Source organism: Melospiza georgiana, chromosome 4, assembly GCF_028018845.1.
Source record: "Melospiza georgiana isolate bMelGeo1 chromosome 4, bMelGeo1.pri, whole genome shotgun sequence".
Classification (NCBI taxonomy): domain Eukaryota; kingdom Metazoa; phylum Chordata; class Aves; order Passeriformes; family Passerellidae; genus Melospiza; species Melospiza georgiana.
Genome location: NC_080433.1, coordinates 42,390,743 through 42,404,616, shown reverse-complemented (window position 1 = coordinate 42,404,616; position 13,874 = coordinate 42,390,743). Strand labels below are relative to the sequence as shown.

Genomic DNA, 13,874 nt, shown 5'->3' with positions numbered 1-13,874 from the left:
TCCAGCAAGATTTAAAGTAGCTTTTCTGCTGTTTCCCTCAAGATGCAGACTGCCTAGAGAAGATAACAAAAAATATTGACAATTGTGTAACAAACAATATGTAAAGATTTAATATTCTGTTTTACCAGTCAATACTCCTCTGTTACTGTGTGTATATGTATCTGCTTCACTTTAGAGCAGATTTGTCAAACTGCTTTAGAGAAGGGTAGTGAAACTTTTTAATTAATGGGATAGCATTTTCATATGAAAACCTTGTTTTTAGCACTTGAAAAAACGTGAGAAGGAATCTATAAAGCAACAATCCACAAAGAAAGGGATGGTATGGGAAGAGTGGCTAGAAGTGTCTTTTTTCTGTGTCACAATGCAAAGCTCTTCAGTTAAATGGGAGGAAATAGTCACTGAGAGGAAAAAGTTTTTGTATATTGCAAACCCAAAATTTTAAAGCCTACCACTATGGGTAGTTACAGAATTATTTCTGTTCATTGCAACATATGTTTTGGGATGATCAGTGAAGTTCATAATGTAGGGATAAAAACTATTTTAAACTATTAAAGAGTGTGAATTGTCTTTTTATTAATATATTTTTTCATTGTTTCTAGATTATTTTATTGCTACTTCTAACCTGTCTGGCTCTTATCACACAGTTAATGGATTTTGCTATGATAATTGCTCTACCTCATGATATTAAGAATACTTTGAATGGGAAATGCATGTTTTCATTCTGCTCCCATGACTGAAAAGGAAAAGTCCTTTCTATTAGAATATTGCACAGAAACAGCAAAAAAAAAATAAAAATGTCCAGAGATAGAGGAAAATCCTGGCTTTGCTGAAGATGATATGAGTTTTGCCACTGACTTCAATACAGTCTGAGTATCATTAAATTTTTGTCTTTCAAAGAATATTGTACATATAAGGATTGAGCTAATGAATTAAGTTAATGTTATGGTGAGACCTGCATATCATAACAGCTTGATAGAGGGCCCTTAAATCCCATTGCTATTCTTGATTTTCTACCTAAATGCATGAATATTCTTTTAACAGATCTGGCTGTCATTGTCATTACAAAGGCAAAGCACTGCAGCCTGGAGAAATCCTTCCTACGCCAACAGGCTCCTGGTAGGTTTGACTGCAAGAGTTTTATCTTTCTTGTATCACAGTTTGGACACATCTTAAAATGGTTTGAGAATTTTTCTCATGTAGATTGAAAGTTTATTGTATCATGATTTTTTTTTTTGCATACTTAGTAATAAGAGAGCCTAGTATAAATTGGATTATGTACCTGATTATTTAAACAAAATATCTTTATTCTTTAAGCTGTGGTGGATAAGGTTTTGTGTTATACTGCCTGCATCCTAAATCACTTGGCCCTCCATTCTCACAGGGTTTGACATACTCAGCTTTTTTTTTTCTTTCAGTGGAAGTTAGGAAATTGCATAGTACATTAACTATGAATTTAGGCCCTCTTCACAGATCAGGAATTAGAAACTACCAAAACAATATTGGGCAGAACTCAAGCTTTTGGATTTTAATCCTCTTTCTCCTCCTAATTTCTGTTGTTTAAATAAGGTTGAATTGTATAATATTTTTAACATGGTGACTACAAAGCATTTTTTCTTGAACAAACATGAGTTTCCTTTTTATTTCTAGTCAATGTTTGAATGGAACAGTGACATGTATTGAAGCCACTACAGAAAACATAGGTAATTTACAGTCTTATTCCATATAAAAGTTGCACAAATAGAGAATTTGATATTGAATATTGATTTGGTTTTCTCCTCATATGTGTTTAAATGATGAGATGCTTTATATCACAAAATATTTAAAATAGGAGGTTAGGAGCACAAATAGTCTTGGGTGGCTTTCCCTCTTTTTCTATAGCAAATTCTGCTACTCGGTCACTTGAAAAATTAAAAGAAATAAATAATTGCATGTGCCATCTAGGTCCATGTGTTCTCATGGGAATACCTATAATTAGGCTCACTGTCCATGTTTAGGAAGCTTTAAGACCTTGATGTCTAACAAGAAAATTTTAATGCTTTTCTAATGTATTTAGAAGTACTTTGAAAATTGTTGCACTTCTAAGGGTTTTTTCTGCCTAAGGTGTAATGATTCTGTCATTAAGAATGGACTATGTGTGAGATCCTGGACACATACATCCAGATGCCTAATATTATTGGTTTTTCAACATTAGTACCCATATTAATTTTATGTGTCTGTAATACAGATTATGCCATCGACTCTTATTCCAATTACATTCTTATATGAACTGTAATGTAACCTCCCTTTGTATCCCAATAAATAGATTGTGAACAAAAACAAATAGAAACCTTCAGTGTAAAAGAGCAGTTGATCTTATTTAACCTTCATTTTGCATTTGAAGTTCACACATGCCCTGAAGGAAAAATCTACTATGACTGCAGATCTCCTGTGCCTGGGTTACCAGCAGCAGGTGTGAACTGTGGGATCTCTTGTGCGAACCTTGCCATGAACTTCTCCTGTGTCCCCTCACCACCCTGTGCAAGTGGCTGCATTTGCCCCCCTGGGTAAGCTTTGATGGACCAACCTGAACCACAATCCAAATGCATATTTTCCACAATTCAACTCTGCACATTTTTTTTGCTTGTTAAATTCCAGTGGTATCACACTTCTAATTTTGAAACAATTGTTCTATAAATTGTCACAGACATGCAGTAACAGCTAAAAGGCCATCAGATATCCAGCTTGCTACTATTCCAATTGGCTGGTATTTGAAACTATCTGGACAGGAGATGACTTCCACCATTTGCACAGTTAGTTTATTTGAATGTAAAAGCAAACATGACAAAATATTTTGATGGAAACCATTTGTGCTTCTGTTTATTGCTGCCTAAGTCTTTGTCTCACCTAAATTTCTACGCAGGCTTACATTGCCGGTGCCCAGTCAGGGGCAGGGAGGGCAGGTGTATGGACTGGTTTCTGCCCACTTTCCCTTCATTCCCTCTGTCCTTTTCTTGTTTTCTCAGCTTGTGTGTTTGGATTTGGTGCCCAGAAAGAGTCAGCTGAGCTTGGCAGGGGTCAAATCCAAGTATAAAATCTAAAAACTTCTATTTGTGTCAGGATCAATCACCACTTGTTCCATTCATTTCCATTTCCTCCTCCTGTGTTCATTTTCAGATTTAGGAGTCAAATATACTGTACATTGATCTTTTGGAATTACTCTTTCATCTTAATAACTTTTTTTTTTCTGAAGGATGGCTGAGCACAGAGGGAAATGTTATATTCCTGACAGTTGTCCATGCACCTGGAAAGACAGAGAATTTCTGTCAGGAGAAGTGATAGCTACTCCATGTTACACCTGGTGAGTTCATTCTGCACACTTTCAAATCAAATGGGTCTAGACCCAAAGTGAAGCTGATACAGAAAATGCATTGCGTACTTTGAAAATCAAAAATATATATTCTTGTTTATAGATAGTTAGAGGATATATCTTTTATTAAGCTTACTGATAGGCTTGGATAGGTAGGAAGACTTTGGTTGAGTGTCTTTTCATACCTGAAAAGGAAGCTGAAGATATCCAAATTAAAAAAGCAGTCAAGAACAAATGCTTAATTCCACACACATTTGTTAGTCTCTGAAATGAAGATGTGGCATTTTGCAGAATAGAATATAATGAAAGACAACCAAGGAGAAAAAGAGAGATATGCTTATTTCCTAGCCAAAATGTCTATAATCAGTTAAGTGTATATTTAATAATGGGAAAAACATTGGCACGGCAACTTTTAATCAGTTTAATACCACACTGGCAAATCAACTGAGGTTTTACACTTACACAAGCAAAAATAGAGGATGCCAGTACTACTTTCATATAAATTTGTGTAAGCCACTGAATGTAACTGACAGGAAAAGTAATCTTGCAAAATATCAGCATTAATTTCTTAAACTCATTCCGTATTTGTCTGATATCCTGAAATCTTACAGGTAGCAACTGGAGGTATTTTCTTCTGAAAATTTGCAGACCTTAATCAAAATTCAGAAAAAATAGACTACTGATGTCTTATGAATGATCATGTTGTGCCATTGTGCCTTATCTATACTGGAGGCAGTGATGGAAATATTTGCATAAGCCCTGCAAACTTTGAGATTTTGCATTTATTTTTAATGCATTTTTATTGCAAAGATGGGCTAATGGCAAAATGTTCAGTACTTGCCATGGCATCACCAGAATCTTCTGAAGCAATTCACAGTATAGCTCTCTGTTTCAAGGTCTGAGAATTTTATTCCATTCCTGAATTTCTGTATGATTTGAAATAAAGAACACAAGAAAGCATTTTCTTCAAGATATCCAGCAGAAGACTGCCATTATGAGGAGACACTGACTGTTGGTTTTCCTTTCAGTGTTTGTCGGAGAGGTGTCTTCAACTGCACCAGTTACCCCTGCCCTGCTGTGTGCACCATTTATGGAGACCGACACTATTACACCTTCGATGGGCTGGAGTATGATTATGTCAGTGACTGCCAAACTTACCTGCTAAAGGTAAGAGGATTGGTCATATGTTTTCTTGTGTCCTCGAGAAAACAAGTATTTTGAACATCAGGAGTTGATCTATAGAAACAAACATTAAGAAAACAATTGTAGAACGGATGTGAAAGAAGAACCTGTACAAGACATTTTGTGCTCACCTGTTTGAAAATGGTATGTGGGTGTGTTCTTGCATATCTCTATGGTTTAGAGAAAAAGAAAAAAATCCGTGTTTTCTCTTCTACCTTCACAATGACCAAAGAATAACACTATAGAAACTGTAAAAACCAGGTATAATCCATAGATTTATTTAATAATTATCTATAAGCCCTGCTTGGCCTAGGGTTAGTGATGAGCTCAGGCTGTTTGGAATTCTTCTTGAACGTGATCTGCAGCAGATCTGGACTGTATGTGTATAATAATATCAAACACAATGATTTCATAATTCAACAGTGAAATCATTCATTGAGACTGTCTGGCAGCTATATGCTTATGTTCCTCATAGCACACGTTTAGAGTACATTGCTAGCTTTTTATTTAAAAATACCATTACTGACATTTAAAAATATAGTCTATTGCTAAAACCACTATTGTTTATTATAATTGTTGCTATTTTAAGATTGTCTGTGTTCTCAGTTACAGTGATATGTTTAGAAGAATACTCATTTTACTGACTGTCTAAGCTTAAGAATGAAGCATAATTTCTCAACAAAGACTACTGCAAATAGTTTATTTCAAGTATGTTTTAGTAGAGTATTCACAGCTGTGAAATAAAATACATTGGTTCCAGATTTTTTGTGTTTGTTTAAAAAGAAAAAAGAGAGATTTGAAAAAGAATAATACCTCACAGCAAATTCCTGTCATGTATCATATATGATCAAAGAGCTCTTACTCTTAGAGATATATGAACCTTTGTACAAGCCTTCCTCTTTTTGTTCAAGCCTTCCTCCTTTAAGATGCAAAAAATAGGGGTTACCTTACCTATAAAATCATCTTGCCTGTATGATGATGTGGAAAGGTAGGTCATAGTTTCTTAATTCTTGTGCCATTCGTTCAAAGATGTTTGTAAGACAAATCTGTGCTCCTTTTTCAAACTTTAGTATGATACTGGAATGTTTGGCTTTTACAATCAAATATCACCTGTCTCTCTACTGTGTAAGAAAGAACCTGTCTGGAAACAAACCATGGGGAGCATTTGGCATCCAAGAATAAAGTTGGCAGCCAGATCATTAAGGCACGTGGCACACTGCCAATGGGCCATTCTTCAGGTGAACCTGACACAAATGATGAAAATGCTGCCTACACAGATCTGCTTTTCAGACTTCTCAGACTTTTTTTCAGCTTTTCAAGCTTCTTTTTTTTCCCAAGCTCAGCTAAGGTGAGAAAGTATAATCTAATTTGTCCAAAATTTTTCTTTCTTTAGTATATGGAAAACTTTCATGACCTTTATGGAAGGATTCTTTAGAACATATTAGGCACTGCATAATCGTGCCTGGAACAGAAGATGTATCTGTGGGCTGATTTTTGACAGGGAAATGTTTAGAGAATTTTTAAGGGGAAAAAAAAAGAAAAAGAAACAAAGGATGTGATTTTATGGCAGATGCTCCAGAATTTTGAGGGAACTAAAACACACAACTGCTGAACTATGGGATATGCAACCCTGGAATCAGAGGAATGGAAGATGGCAGGATGACCAAATATTTTAAAAGGAATTAATGGCAGAATTTGACAGGAACAGAGCAATAGAGCAACATGTCTGATCTATATATGAAGGAACTTAATAGAAATTTCAATAAAGAGAAATTGCAATGGGGGAAGTGTTGAACTACCCCTTTTTGTTTTAATAGAAAAAATTCATGCATGATGAGTCCTCTGAATTATTCTGTGAAGGTAATATATGGATAAGGGTAATCAAGTTAATATGTGTGTATTTTAGCTCAATCTTTAGGACAAAGATTTCAAGAAGTATTTTTTGAAACTACTCTTATATATAAGATGAGAATGAACATACTTTGAGACACAAATTCACAAAATCACAGAATGGGTCAGGTTGCAAGAGATCACAGAGGTTCATCTGGTCCAACCTCTCTGCTCAGGCAGGGTCATCCTAGAGCATGTGGCATAGGATTGTGTTCAGACAGTTGTTCATTATCTCCACACCCTCTCTGGGCAATCTGTTCCAGTGCTCAGTCACATGCACAGTAAAGAAGTCCTTCCTTATATTAAGCAGAACTTGCTGTGCATCTCTCTCTGCCCATTGCCTCTTGTCCTGTTCCTTGGCTGAGAAGAGCCTGGTTTCATCCCTTGCCACCCTCACTTAGACTTTTATAAGGTTTGATGACATCCCTTTCTCAGTCATCTCTTCTGGAGGCTGAACAGGCCCAGCTTCCTCATCCTTTCCTTGTAAGAGATACGCTCCTGTCCCTTCATCATCTTTCTTACCTTCTGCTGAACTAATTACAAGTCAGAGGTTAAAACACAAGAATAATTGGCCTTTAAAAAAAAAAAAAATTAAGGGAGAAATCCTGGTGAAATCCCACAGGGATCCATGCTGAGACCTGCACTCAGCAGCAGAAACAATTTTGAAAAGATGATGTGAGGATTGAGGTAGAGTAGTCTGATGATAAAAATTCAGTCTGAACAGCTGAAACAAAAGCTTCAGGAGATCTTATGGCAGAAAACACTACATAATAAAATAAAAAAGGAAATTCAACAACAAGCAAATGCATACCAATAAACAGAAAAAAACCCCTGTAACTACATTACCATGAAGTTAGGCACTAAATTAGCTACTATTATGAAGGAATGGAATTTTATGTGAGGAAAAGAAATGAAACCCATGTAACGGACATCTTCATAGTGGCAGCCTGAGTAATAATCACCTTTGCTTTTATTTGTAGATACACAGTTACACTACAATTGTACCACATCCTGATCTGGTTTAGCTGCATTATATAAACAGACATGATAGCATGATGGGGTTGCTCTTGTTTGAAGTACTATTTTTTGTTTCTAGAGCAGGGGTTTCCATGGCTCTCTCTCTGTATAATCCTCTTCTTATATATTGTGACATTTTAAATAGCAGTATCCAAGTAATATGAGTCTACCTTGAGCTACTATGCGTTGAGAAGGTATGTAAGAGAGCCTTGTCTCTTTTAGCCTGTTAACCAAATAGAGAAGCCAGATGAAAGGTGGAAAAGTATATATACAACTGCAAAATTTAAATTCCTTGCCTAACATCTTGGCAGGCACAACTATATAAGGCAGTAGCATCTAAACTGTGTTACCTGTTCTACAAACCAATTTATTTTTTTTAGCACAATCACAGAATGATTTGAGTTGGAAGGGGAGTTTAAAGGTCTTCCAGTCCAAACCCCCTGCCATCAGAATGTGTGCTGTGTGCTTCAAGTTTCCTGCCTGTAAGGTATCACAGATCATAGATTTCACAGCTGCTAATACACATCCCATTGATTTAATGCTAGTTTGCAGAGCTGCTGGGAGGCTGATTTTTATGGGCAACACAAAATTCTCGCCAGACTCCTGAAATTGAAGCAGCTAAAGTGGTTGCAGTATTATATACACAAAATTGTAATAAATGTCCTTTTCCCTTTATCTTTTATCCTTTATGCTGTAAGCAGTGGACTGCTTTGTTTCTACTAACAGAAGTAACACCTAAAGGTGTTGTAGCAGGGCAATAAGGAAAGTTATAGCTACAATCAGTTTGTTGGCATATGAGCTCTTCCCAGATATAAAACTGAGTGCAAGAATTATAATCCGAATCCATTATCCCCAGAGGCATGATAATGTGCTGTTCCCATCCATGTTACCAGCCCTCACTGTTTTATTTGGCTGTTGGCCTTCCTAAATCTGATCTGTTTGAACAACTCTTTAATTTGTCATCATATCCCACTGTACCAAACAAAGAGCTCATCCTTACCTTTATTATGTTTTTAATAAGGAGCCCTTGTGCTCCTGTGGGAGAAAAATCAAGTATAAGCTTTCAGCCAATTATGAAACTTGCTTGTTTTCATCATCATTGTCTCCTGTCAGGCCTTTTTGTTTAAGGTGACTGTAAGTGTATGAAAAAACCCTTTATACCTAGTTCAACAGATTTGTCCATTGGGCAGAAAATGACAGAAAATATTTAGATCAGCAATTAAGAATATTAGGGCAGTAAGGTCTCATGAAAAGATAAATTCACTTTTATAAAGGAATTAAGAGTTACATTATTCACTGAGATGTAAAGTCCCTGTATAGATGAATGACATTCACAGACAAGACATCAATAATTTTTTAAACATTTTAAAATCTTGGTTATTTCGAAGGTTAAAAAAAAAATCTTAGAAGACAAGCTCGTTTATCAGTGTTGGTCATGTAAAAACTTCATTTTGTTAATCTAAATATGAATTATAAAATTAAAGTCAAACAGTTTCTTACTTGAAAATATTTAAATATCTTTTTTCATCCATTTTCTTACTTATTATCTTATTTTACTGTCTTTCATGATGCTACATTCTTTCCTCCAAAAAATGGGGTTATTTTTCTGGCAAAATTTTTACTAGCTGCTGTCTGTTTCTTCCATTTACCTGTTTCATAGACTTCTGCTCTTATGATAAAATTAGTGCCTTTCTATGTTCTATGACAAATGTTGGCCTTTTTTATTTCTGTAGTGGTTTTCAGTCCTGCAGCTAAGCATTTTTATTAAGGCTTGTAGGATCAGTGCACTTGGAGCCCCTCAGACATGTTCTCTTCTGTGAAACAGAAGAAAATTTTTTCTCAGAAAAAATATTCCCCCCCAAATTATTAGCATTTCTCAGAAAAAAATATTTTCTCTGCTCTGGGACAGATTTCAAGCAGTAGTTCAAAGGGATAAGCTACCCATCAGAATATTCTCAAATGAGCGGGCACTCTGTTGCAATGCTCATCTGTCTTTTAAAAAACACTCCAAAATCCCCATTGAAATATATGCACTAACCTTTGGTTTCCACTAACCTTACATTGTCAGGAAGATCCTAAAGCACAGAAAGGGATGGACTGTTTTGTTCCTATATCCTGAAAGATGAAGGTCAGTGTAACTAAGGCCTCATCCTCAAGTATTCCTATTTAATAGATGAGTCTTAAATTCAAAGTATGCGTTAAAAATATTTTCACATTTCACCTGCCATTGGGGCTTTGAGCATTTTAAACTGACCTTTTTAAGCTTTTTTGATGCAATCATGAAAACTCTTTTGAAGCAAAGTTGGAGGAATTTGAAAGCAACAACCATTATGAACCATTTGATAAAATAATCAAACCACTATGCCAATTAGAAGTGCAGAGGTAAATCTTATGGGTCAGCAGACATTAAAGAAGAGCTCACTTGTTAAGTTAATTTAACAAAACATACATCAGCTGAGGAATCACCACTATCATTTCCCAAGTGATTCTCCTATGCTGAGCACTCCCCAGAACTAGATACCTGGACTGCTCTGGGGAATACAGCCAGGGAGCTCTTCTCTTGCATTCCCCTTCTTTTGTAACTTGAAGCAAGTTCAAAGTTCTTACTAAATTATACTTTTATTAGAGTGCTTAATACAGAGGTTGTTTGACGTACTGATAATCTTTTATCCATTATTTGCTGATATATTTATCTTGAATGGTAAATTTTTCAGATGATGACTGGGCATAAGCTGGAGCAATCACACAAAGGCAACAATTTTTCAATTACTCATTTGATACATCTGAGGAGTCAGAAGTAGGATTTATCCTATGATCCCTTATTGAATATCTGTAATTTTTTGTGCAGCTCTTTTTCAACATCATTTGTACGAGGTATCCAGACTGTAGATCAATGAAATTGGCAAAGTTGTAGAATTAAATATTTGGCATGGTCTCTCTCATAGCCTATTTTCAAAAGAAATACATTCTTCTTGCTGTCAGTCGCCTTACAGAGAATTAAAGCTGCAGGTTCATGGTTAATCAACATTGTCAAACTGACTATTCAGAGTTAAGACAAATAGTTTCTTTTAATAGATTATGGAGATTTTAATGGGAATGTAAATAATGTTGAATTTGAAATTACAAATGTTTAAAATTCGACACCAGACTCTAAAAGTAATTTTCATTTTTTCAGGGAATAAAACTGTACATGGGGTTTCAATCAGAGTACCTTTAATTCTTTAATTAATATATCTAATCCTCAAGCCATATTCCCATGTGTAGTTTATATGAGTAAATGATGTACCAAAATATTTCCACCTAAAACACTTGTCAAATAATTTATAGCAGCACTAACTGTGTAGAAATAATGATGTGTTGTATGAAAATGTGTACCCAAGAAAGAAAGTTTTTTCAGTGAAAAAACTGTTTACTGTGAATACTTTGCCCTGCTCTTGTTGCAAAGAATACCAACAGTTTGCTTTTCATTAGTCCCATAGTTCGGAGGAAACCTTTCTGGATGCACTCTTTTTTTTGGGTCTCTGGAAGTCCTGTAAGGGTCAATAGCAAGATCCCTCTGGGAGACATCCCTTTCCATCCTGTCTTCAGCTGTACCTGTTTTTCTATTTGTTCCATTCCTTCTGTGAGCAAACGATCTGATTACAGTTGGCAATGGATTTATGCTCTGATTCCATTTTCTTCAGATCAATGATTTCAGACTCAATTACCTCTACATGCCTTTCCGCCTCCACCACCCGATTCTCCAGACCATTAAATTATGCAGTGAATGAATCACTTTTATTCTCCAACAAAGGAAAGATTTCTTTCAATTTGTGCAGATTAGCATGGAGGGCTTCCAGGAAAGGCTTGGGGAAAATTTTCTTACCATGAGAATGGCAATTTGGAGGTGGTGTGTGCATAGTGTGATTCAGAAGCTGGATTCCCTTACTGAGGACTTTGCTGTTTAGTGACCTTTTGCCTTGAATTTCTGATTTTGGTTAATGTTCATTATCCAAATGCTCTTTGGCTATACTGACTCCAGAATGCTTTACTCTTATGGTTGCCTGAAAAGGCAGTTCAGAGAATGGCTGCCTGAGTTTGAGGGCCTCTGGTGGGTTCAGCTTTGTGGACTGTTGATGATGCAGCACAGTAAAAGATGAGCAAAGGCAGGAATGATGTGCTGCTGTTTCAGAGCTGTGTGTGCAGCAGTAGCACCCAGCCCTTCTCTGTGTTTGGAGGGGTGGGATGCTTGGGCCAGTCACCTGCAGCTGCTGCTTTCTTTATGGCCTCTGACTCTGGGTGTTGGTGAAATATGAGAACTGTGAATTCAATTTATTCTGATTAAGGTCAGGATATGAGGTTTGTTTTTTCTGAATATATAAAAACTAAACTTAAGCAGTGCAAATGAACACGCTTAACTTTTTTTTTTATACTGGAAAACCTGAAATCTTTGTGCAAGTTTCAGCTTTCTAGCTTCTGCAATCATTTGCTGGAGCTCTTGTCCTTTGTTTTCCTTTTGCACTTTATCATTACAACCAATGACAAAATATTAACATTTATCATGCACTTATTAATAAAACAACACTAAGAGGTCTCATGTAAATACATGTAAATACTTGCTTAGATATTAGAACTAACACCATGAACTGTGCTGCTGATTTGTAGTCCAGAATAGCTCATATTACAGAATGTGTCACTTGGAAAAAAATACTCAAATGTTTCCAAATCTTCAGTCTTCAGAAGGTCTCATTTTTAATTAGAAAGGGATTGCAGTAATATGACCTGTGCAAAAGCTAAATCTGGTACACAAGCAGGCAAAGTTAAGTAAATGAAACAAAAGGAAATCTGCTTTAAATGATTTTTTCTCAAACCTTTTAATATAGTACTCTTAAAATACAAAAAAAAAAAAGAAAATCAAAACTTTTTCAGTGATCTCTCGGTGGTGTTTTCAAAATTAAGAAACATGGAGTTAGAACAAGGCTCTGTTTTAAGTAGATAAATTATGCACTGTAATGTATTTTCATCATTATTAGATTTTAAAAAAATTGGATTTTATTGTTGACAAACCTTTAGAACACAAGAGCTTTATATTGCAGTAAAATCTACTAGAAGAAAAATCAATGCATAAAGAAAATATTATATAATGATGTTTTCTTGTTGCTTGTATATATACATACTTACACATAAACATACTTGTCATAGATATTTTGCAGTTTTTGAATTTGTTCTGCCTGAGATGTATCCATTTCAGAAGTCACTTTTAAAGAAATAGGCAAGAGTTATCATGGATGCACTAGCAAACATCTGGAAATTGCTTGAGGATAATTCAGTAGCTGGAATAATCTCACTCCTCTTGAATTTTCATCTGTGAATCTACTCAGACATGTTTCTCTCCTTTTGTACTCAACTGTAAGTGAAGATATTTCAACGCTAGAAATATCTCATGTCTTACATGTGTACTGCAGGCTTCTTTGCCATATTTTGAGTGAAAATAATCTGCAGCCATGTAAAAGATGTAAAGGAAAAAAATTAATGTGCATTTGCATAAGCAATTTGTCTCTCAGGTTGTTAGTTCCTAAATGTTGTTTTTTTTTTTATTTTTGTTTTTATTTTTAATAGTTGTATAAAAATACATAACATTGGTTAGAAAAAAAGTGCTATTACAATTCCTTTCCTCTCTGTTCTCTCTCATGTAAGATGATCATCCACTATCTTTCCCATAATATTTTTTCCCAACTTTCATGTGGATTTCTTCCCAAAGTGAGACAGTGTGTTTCAGTGCCATCTGTTGACTCCAAGCAACATTGCTCCATTCTTTTAATAGCTGTGGGGAAGAATATTTGCTGATACAAATTAGTACAGGATGTAAAACCAGGGATCAAATAAAGTTACGTGGACTGTATATATAATTCTGGCAAGGTGCAGAAGAAATTAGGTGCAGCAGCAAAAAAAAAGCTTTTCAACAAGAGATGCTTCTTAGTGTAAATTGAGTTTTGCATAATTAATGCATTTTCACTGATTATCTGGAGCTCAAGTCCATAGAAAAATGGCGCAGGAAACAGAGCAAGAACAAGTTAGATGCCAAGGCATTTGTCTGCTCCCCGAAATAACTTCTGTATTAATGCCCAAATGATCACTAAATCTGGGCTAAGATGTTTTACTTCTCCCAGATCAAGCTCCCTAGAAGTAATAGTTTCAAATGCTAAGTTCCTTCATAAGAAAGGAGCCAATAAACCATGACCAAGCTGATTCTGACTTTCCATAAAATCTCCTGAAATATTAAATCTGAGAGCTATGGAATCTCTCTGAAAATATGTAGGAAGGAGAAAGCAATTTCTACTTTTTAAACTACTTTACATTTTTTCAATATTTTTAGAGCTTTTTGCAGTTCTTTTTGTGGCTCTATATAAAAACACCTAAAATATCATTAAAGCAAAAGGAATCCCACTCCCAGGGTGTC

General features: G+C 35.4%; 1 protein-coding gene across 1 annotated transcript in view; it reads left to right on the top strand.

Moving 5' to 3' along the window:
* Positions 1–13,874, top strand: part of OTOGL (otogelin like) — a 92,146-nt gene that overhangs the window by 27,733 nt on the left and 50,539 nt on the right. The window contains exons 21-25 of the mRNA XM_058023293.1: positions 1,042–1,116; positions 1,648–1,700; positions 2,381–2,543; positions 3,230–3,337; positions 4,375–4,513. Coding sequence (XP_057879276.1) covers positions 1,042–1,116; positions 1,648–1,700; positions 2,381–2,543; positions 3,230–3,337; positions 4,375–4,513 — 538 coding nt within the window. The remainder of the gene's footprint in view (positions 1–1,041; positions 1,117–1,647; positions 1,701–2,380; positions 2,544–3,229; positions 3,338–4,374; positions 4,514–13,874) is intronic.